The 8649-nt window shown below is 41.6% G+C and overlaps 1 protein-coding gene across 1 annotated transcript; it reads right to left on the reverse strand.

The window, feature by feature from the left end:
* Positions 1-4342: 4342 nt before the first annotated feature.
* LOC121138693 (serum amyloid A-3 protein-like) lies at positions 4343-8361 on the reverse strand. Its single transcript, XM_040741336.1, has 4 exons — positions 8295-8361; positions 7690-7781; positions 4907-5045; positions 4343-4600 (listed from the first exon to the last, which is right to left on the reverse strand). The coding sequence occupies exons 1-4, from the start codon at positions 8300-8302 to the stop codon at positions 4462-4464; spliced, it is 378 nt and encodes a 125-aa protein (XP_040597270.1). The 5' UTR covers positions 8303-8361; the 3' UTR covers positions 4343-4461.
* Positions 8362-8649: the final 288 nt, after the last annotated feature.

The raw sequence follows: 8649 nt of genomic DNA on the forward strand, positions 1-8649 counted from the left end.
CCAAACATACAAACAGGCACCATTTTGTCCTGGTATGTCTGTGACGAATATTACGAATATTAAGGTACTCAGGCTTCTCTGATGCTCACTCGGAGCTTGCCAGCCCTTTGTACTAGTGCTAGATTATTTGTGGTTTTGAAAGTTGTGGTTGGTTTTACCCACTCCCTAGGAATCATTTCTCATCAAGTCATTCACAGGTTAAGAAACAGGACTACTCAGCACTGATAGTAAAAATCATAGTCATTCTGTCATAACCCTGTACCTAACATGGCTCAGAGTGGAAACATAAGGATGAATATATATTTAACAGTTATAAAGGTGAATACTAAAAGATGATAGGAGAAGGATGGAGAATTCTGGGAAAGATCACATGAGCCATGGCTGGATATTAAGCTGTTTTTCTAGCCTTAACTCTGTCTTGCATCCCCAACCCCTATATATACACAAGCACACACACACACACACACACACACACACACACACAGTGCATTAGTGTATAAAATGTAATTGATAGCATGCATATAAAATCGTAAAGCAATGCTCCACAGATTCAGAATGGCTATTGTAACAAATTAGAATTTCATTGAAATCTATGGACTGCAGATCTGGGTGCTTGAGTGGCTGCATTACTCTAGCTAGCTCCCTTTATAATTAAGTGATTTTTAATGAAATTACAATGAAAACAAGTAGAAAACCTAGATATGCATATTTCAGAATATTGTAAAGCATCAAGTAATGGGAAAGGAAAAATATTCATTTTCTTAGTGAAGGGCAAATAAATGTTTTCTATGTCAAAGTGACAGATGTTTGTAAGCTGGAAAATGTACTAACTTAACAGTAGTTATTCTTTTGTTCACGTTATGCTCTGAAAGTATTTTGTTAGGTAAATACAGTGGTTCACAACAATCTTGTAAACTTTTGTTTAAAAACTGATATTTAACTGAAAGTCAACTTAAAATGGTTAAGTTTTATTTAAAGTATATGAGTCAGCAAAGGCAATAATAACTAAGGAGATGGTTTAATACTATGTCCATTTAGCAGAATAAGAGTAAGAATAAGAGTAGAAGTTTCTTCCCTAGGGCCTTTGACTCTGTAGCACTCTGAAACCTAGCCAGTTGTCGTGAAGCTACAAGGTCACCACTATCTTATTTTCTCCGTATTTTGTGCTCAAGAGTCTCATACTCAATTCTGGAGAGTAATTAAGAATGAGGGCAATAGTCTATAGTGCTTGGGAGTGTATGGGATTGCAGTGGTCAATAAACAGCTCAAGGATCTTTCCTGGTACTTGACTTTTAATTGGTAACATGAAGTGTCTAATTGGGGTATTGCTACCTCTGTTATAGCACCCTATAACAGATTCCATTTAAACTCTCTACACATATATATTTTAGGATGCTTCTACAAGAGGTTTCCATGTTCCCTGCCATTTCATCCCCTACCCCATTGTTTCCTGTTTCATTATTCTCCTTTTCCCTGTCATTACATCCTATATCTCCTCTTTTCAAAGAGTTTCTCATCCCCGATAGTCTCTTACTAGTTGCCCAACTATCTATTCCCAATGAAACATACATATTTAAGATTCAAAGCTAATATACATGGGAGAGAGAACATGGAATGATTTTCTTTCTCTTTCTGTTTCTAGTTCTAACTATTTACCTGCAAATTTCATAATTTCCTTTTTAGCAGTAAATAATATCCCCTTGTGCACATGTAGTACAATATTTATTAACCGTTCATCAGTTAAGGGACATCTTAGACTGACTGTGCACCCTGGCTCCCCTGAATAGAGCAACAAAGAACAGGGATGAACAGATGTCCCTATAGTAGAATAAAGAGTCCTTTGGGTTCATTCCAGTGAAATCTATAGCTGACCATAAGCTTGTGTGTGTTTCTAGCTTGTTGAGGAACTTCTATACCACTTCCCATAGTGGCTGCAGCAGTTTACACCCTAACTAAACAAGTGTCCCCTTTCCCTGAAGCCTCATCAGTGTCTGTCATCCTCAGATTTCCTGAATATGCAACAGAGAACTAAAGAGACACAGCCTCTACACTCCTGCAGCAATCGGATTTGCAAAGGCCTTAAATAGCCAAATACATCACTTGTTATAAACGTTGTTAGGTATGTGGTGGAAGAGAACAAGGAACTCCAGGACTGCAGGTTATTTCACAGTTCTGAGAGAGGTTCTAATGTGGAGGTGACACCAAGCAAAAGCTAAAGAATGACACAGGGAGCAGGGCACATGCTTGCAGCCTACATGATATCAAACTTGGAGCAGGGAGGGGTGGAGAGAGGAATGCATCTCTGAAACAGGAGACATGGAAGACGATGTGACACAGCAAAGAACCAGCGAGTTCAGGGGACGCCTTAAAAGTCAGCACTGCATAATGGTAAGAGTGTGTAGTGAGGATGCGATCATGAGTCAGGCCCACAGGAACACTTACCAGTACAAATTGTATGAGTTCAGTGCCTGTGTGTGTGTGTGTGTGTGTGTGTTAGACAGAGAGAGAGAGAGAGAGAGAGAGAGAGAGAGACAGAGAGAGAGAGAGAGAGAGAGAGAGAGAGAGACATCTGAGAGGTGATGATGCCCTAACCCCATATGTTAAAGTCTGTCTGGGTAATTTATGATGCCACTTTCTTAAAAAAAAATGGAGCATGGAATTTTGACACTCATCGATAATCCCTGCAATTGATAAGTTATAACAGAAGATTAATACTTGAAATCTATCCTGGGCTACATACCAAAACCCTGCTATAAAGAGAGAGAGATAATGAGAGAGAGACAGAGAGAGAGAGAGAGAGAGAGAGAGAGAGAGAGAGAGAGAGAGAGAGAGAGAAGCAGAGGGCATCACAGAAAACATGCAGATGGCTTGTCCTGGCAGCTCATAAGACAATGGCCAGGTTTCCAGAGGTGGACCAAGCCACCTCTGGGAAACGGAGGCACAGCCAGTTATCATGAAGAATGCAAGAGGAGTTAGAGTTGTGGACCCTTTCTGTGGTAACAGAAGACCACATGCAAATACTCAGATTAGCAGTTATGGGTTAATAATTAAGTCAGAGCTAGCCAATAAGAAACAATAGCAAATGGCCAACAGCTTCATAATTAATATAGTGTCCTGCATGTTCATTTGAGGCCAAAGGGGCTCTGGCACCAGGATGACGGGGAGAGTGCTGTTTACAACAAAATGCTTCAAGGAAGGCGAAGGTGAGAGATGCAAGAACTAAGAACTCATGGGGCTAGACCACTGAGCCAAGGAAGTGACCAGTATGAGAGCAGAATTTGAGAAGGTAGCTAATGATAGAGGATATAGCTGCCCAGATAGAAAGAGGCCATCTTCATGAACATGACCCAGGAAAGGGTGTGGTTTGGAAAAGAAACTACACGGCATAATAGAACCCAATTTCCAAGATTTAAGGATCTTCAGGGATTGTGTAAAAGCAGCAGCCCCAGGTATAAATGATATTCGATGCTATATGGATAACAATATATTTATTCACCAGAGAGAGAGAGAGAGAGAGAGAGAGAGAGAGAGAGAGAGAGAGAGTGAGAGAGAGAGAGAGAGAGAGAGAGAGAGAGAGAGAGAGAGAGATAGTCGCACAGACCAGGAGTTAGAAGCATGGCTGGCTTCCAGGAGAAAAGGGAGGTTCCTTCTTCTTTCACTTACTTTTATATCTACCTGTGTCAGTTTACATGTCTCCACCATCATGGGTGGATAGCTTTGTGGGGTTCACTCCTACATCCAGGTTATACCTTAAGCCAGGAGCTGGTCACTGCTGGAGTCAATCCTCCATAGATCAGTGCACTTTTCTTTTTCATAATTTCTTTCAGGTTGTGGGAAGGGAGGTACCCGAGATTTCTGGTCCCAGATAAAATGGTCATAAAATATTTTGTCATCTCTCCTGAACTATGTTTACAAAATAGGATGGATTTGTCTTTTTGAAGGGGTAAAATTATCTATAGAAACATCTCGATCTGAGGTCTTCTTTGAGGAAAATGTAAATCTATTGCGACAGTTACAGGATGGTATTGATTTCGACTTCGGTCTTTTTAGTTATATTTTGCTAAATAAGAATTTACTGATGTTTAATGGGGAGGGCATGGGGATGGAAGTTAGGATTTAATGCATGCTAGGCAATCACTCTGTTATTAGGCTACATTCTCAGCAAAGAATGTGTTGTATTTTATCTAGCTTTCAACTTTATAACTGAAATCATATACAGGGCTTTCATGCTATCTGCCTGTTTTTGATGTAATTCATAATACATGTTTTGGCATATGTATAGACATGTGCAGTTACAAACCAATTCAAATGCCCTGTGCTCTTTCAAAATGACAGAGACATGTGGCATTTCACAAGTATTTATTTAACATTTTGGGGTGGTTACAGATCCGGAGTTTAGGAACTAACTCAATCGAGTAAGTGCTTCTGTACCCATGACTGGGAACAGCATGAAGACAACACTCAGTATTTACTAGGCAGGCCAGCAGGTCGGAAGTGGTTGGGGTCTTTTCCACTCCGGCCCCATTCGTTGGCAAACTGGTCAGCTCTTGAGTCCGCTGCTCCACGTCCTGTGAATCTCTGAATACCCTCTCTGGCATCACTGTATTTAAGACAGAGAAGAAGAAGAGCCATAATTATGCTGAAGGAAGTAACCCCATGCTCTGGACTCCTGTCTCTCAAGAGAAGGCTTAAGAGGAGCCCAGGAAAGTCAGGGACAGAGAAGTGCTGCCTGAGTGAGCACCTGCTCTGTGCAGGATGTCACCCTCATGAGAGAGGATGGGATCATGTATCACTGCCATCCTCTCTCAGTACAATGCACAGAAAAGAGGAAGGCACAGGATGTAGAAGACATCCCCCTCCTGACTGTCCAAAGCACTCAAGCTCTGCTCACTGAAACCTCTGTTACCTGATCACTTTAGCAGCCCAGGCTCCTCCTGGTCCCCTTTGGGCAGCATCATAGTTCCCGCGTGCATGGAAGTATTTATCTGAGTTTTTCCAGTTGGCCTCTCTCATGTCAGAGTAAGCTCTCCACATGTCTCTAGTCCCTGGAGAGGGAAGAGAATTGTGAATAAGATTGTGTTTAGCCAAAACTGAGCGTTAAATCTTCCTTTCAACTCAGCCTTTCACAAGCCCACAGAAATGTTATTGCCTTGAATTCAATAGTTCTTACTTCCCCATGGATGTGCAAGAAAAGTGTATTAGAGCAAGTTTTATTCTGATAAATTCTTATCTTATCTCTGTTGCTGTTGGTCTTGGCTGCACAAAAAGTGTACTGAGGAGAGAAGATCTCTAGGGGATGTTTCATCATATGATAATTAAACTCTCTCTAAAATGGTAAAGGGAAACTTCTTAAGGTATAGGAACATGAGGCCTCTTCCCTTCCTCCTCTCCCCTTCCTTCTTTTTCTATCCCTTCCTTTAGAGACATAGTACATCTCTATGTAACGCTCACCAGCCTGAAACTCATCATCCTTCTGCCTTAGCATCCCAAGTGATGGGTAACGTCCTTCTGTATATATGTTTTCTCTTATTGGTTGATGAATAAAGCACTAATTGTCCACTGACCAGGCAGGAAGTAGGTGGGGCTACAAGACGAGAATTCTGGTGAGAGGACCCAGAGAGGAGTCATTATTAAATGCCATGTAGCTGTTGAGGAAGCATGTGGCCCAAACATTTTCTGGTAAGATAAGACCACGTGGAAATACTTAGATTAAAAGAAATGGGTTAATAATTAAGAGAGAGCTAGCCAATAAGAAGCTTGAGCTGTAAGCCATACAGTTTATAACTAATATAAGCCTCTGTGTGTTTAATTGGGACTAAACAGCTGCTGGATCAGGCAGAACAGAAAACTCTCTCTATATCCAAGTGCTACAATCTTCACTGCATGAAATATAAGTCTGCATGAAGGAACACATATGCACATAAGCTCTGACTTATTTACTTGCCTTCTCTGTCATTGCCTATATATTTGCACTGTGATCTGCCATTGCTTTACCATGGTGCACTCTAGTCTAATGCATGTAGTTGCTGCCTCTGAAAGTGGGCAGTACGCTACTCTGCACGTACATTTAGTTTGCTGTGAGTTTTTTTTTCTTTCCTGTTCAGAGTCTTCTTCAGTTTTTCATCTCATTTCAAGTTAAGCCTATGAAATATACTTTTTCTGGTATGACATTACAAACTTCATTTCCTTCTTCTATTGTCTGTGTAATTTTGCATCCTTCAATATTTACAGCATTTCCTGCTCACTTTGGTTAAGAAATGTCTCTTAAACATGGCATGGAGTTCTGCTAGTAGCCAATAAAATGGCTTTTCCTTTTGTATAAAAAACCTCCACTGCAGTCAAAGATTTCATATAGAACAGGCATTGGGATAAACTGCTATCCAGGCAAACTGAGTGCAGTTATTTTCAGAGTCCATGGAGTGTCCAGGGCCTGTTTCAACCTGAGAAGTTCTCAGAACTCCCTCAGGAGAAGACAACAGTGAGTTCTCAGATACCAACTGAGACAGCTGGATGATCAGAGACTCTAGGTGGCAAAGGACACACTGGGTTTACAAATTCTACATCCTCCCCAGAGCAAGGAAGAGTATTAGCCACCTTGGAGATTATACAGAAAACCGAGAAAATGCATGTGGGATCGTCATGGAGGATACTCAATGTATCGTCATCTCACTTCTCTGCTCCTCAGGACGGGGCCACAGACAGCTAAATTCTAAACTAATGAAGTAGCAGTGTGCTATGCAGCGAAATAATCATGCCCAGATAACAATAAATGGGAACTATCTTCAAAAGTAACAAGTTAGGGGGGAGGCAAAACCCACTACCTAGGTTCACTTAATTTTTATCCTGCTGTGCCTGGTGGGATGTATTTCCCTTGGTGACAGATCCTACTCCATGTCTCTGTTCCAGCAGCCTGTATTCCAGGTAAGTCAGTCATTCCCTTCTGTGGGTGGTGGATGATCTGGAGCTTCCTTCACAGGAGCTGCCCTCCCTAACCCATGACTTGCTGCTTCTCAGGTAAACAGTGAGCATGTGCCCATCAAGTCCTCTCTCTCTTCTGGGAGCTGTGTAGTGGATTCTGAGGAGCTGGATAACCTGGGCTAACCTCTGGTCTTCCAGGGGTTTTATTTGATGGCCTATGTGTGATTTGTGCCTCAGTTTACTGAAAGAGTAGATGTGGCACCAATACCACAAGATTAATTTAAAAATTAATATTTTTCCACACATAATGCTCTTTGGACAATGTCTTTTCACTGCTCTATTGGCCTTGGCTCCTGTCACTGTGGATGGGGGATTGCATGGGTTCTCCTCTGCCTGGCGTGGGACATTCTACACTTGAGATACACTTCATTTCACAGCCACCAGAAGTAGAAGTGAGCTGTTCATTATCTTCCACAAAGGGGCAGCAAATCCCCCTCTTCACGTGGTGAATCAGCATCTTTCAAGTACAGAATATTCCTACATTCCTGTGGGAAAGCTGTTGTACAAATACTACCTGAGCACAGGCTTGGGATCCTCATAGAAAAAGTTCAACACTGACCAGAAAAGTTCAGAACTACATAGGAAGTGTGACACTGCTTCTCTGTCCATGGAGACTTCACAAGCATGTGTGCCCTTAAGTTCGTGGTCCCTGCTCCAGTAAGGACGTGGAACTCACAGATACAACCTCCTGCTCCCATCCTTTTTCCTTACCTTGACCAGCTTCTTTCATGAACTGGAACCATCCTTGGCTGTCAACTCCCAGGACCAAGAAACAAAATATGATGGCAATAGATAGCTTCATCCTGTTGTAAGGCCAGGAAAACACAAGGATGAATATGCCTTTTCTTGGGGTGCAGGATGCTTTTTCAATGTTGAGATGTCTTTGCAAGCCAGTAACAAATGTATTTAGTGACAGGTGATACATTGGATTCCAGGGAATTATCTAGATCCCCATTTCCACGTGTTTCACTAGAATCCCACTGTCTAAGACTTTGTAACTGGGCCATTAGTATAAAGCACATTTCATTCCAATCTTGCCAGCAGAAACACAACTTTATAGAAAGTTTGCAGAGAGGTGTGTAGGGGCTTTATAACCATTATATATCTCTGAAGTCTATCTTTAGAAGAGTGAATTTATCCTTCTCTGAAGTCACACAGAAGCATACAACAAATCTTCATGCTAAAAGTACTGCCTCCAGCGAATTCCAATCCATCTAGTAGATTCAGGAAAGAGACAGAGCATGAAACTCAAAAATGAATGCTGGTGGGGAACAGAATCTACAAAGAGCAAATGTGGGAAAGTTCTGAGAACTCACCTTGGCATGTCAGTTCCTGCTGAGACCCCAGGTGAGTGGCTTCTGTGACTTGTTGAGGAGATATGGCTGGGGCTGAGTGACAGATGTATATATACTGTCACTCAATTAGAGGAGCAACCCCCTGTTTGATCTTGCATAATCCACTTGGCCATCATTTAGCTTTCAGAAATTAAAGATTTCTTTTCAAACAGATCTACTTTTCCCAGATTGTGCAATACTGTCATTTTCAGGAACCTGGCAAGTTAGGGCTGTCAGAGTCTTCTCCATCCCGACTGGGAATACTCAGGATGAGTACTTTCAATCCAGTGGTGTGGTATCAAATTCTAAGGAATGGAAATTAATGTCAGAAAAAGAA

Source organism: Mesocricetus auratus, unplaced genomic scaffold (assembly GCF_017639785.1).
Source record: "Mesocricetus auratus isolate SY011 unplaced genomic scaffold, BCM_Maur_2.0 contig_5815_pilon_obj, whole genome shotgun sequence".
NCBI lineage: Eukaryota > Metazoa > Chordata > Mammalia > Rodentia > Cricetidae > Mesocricetus > Mesocricetus auratus.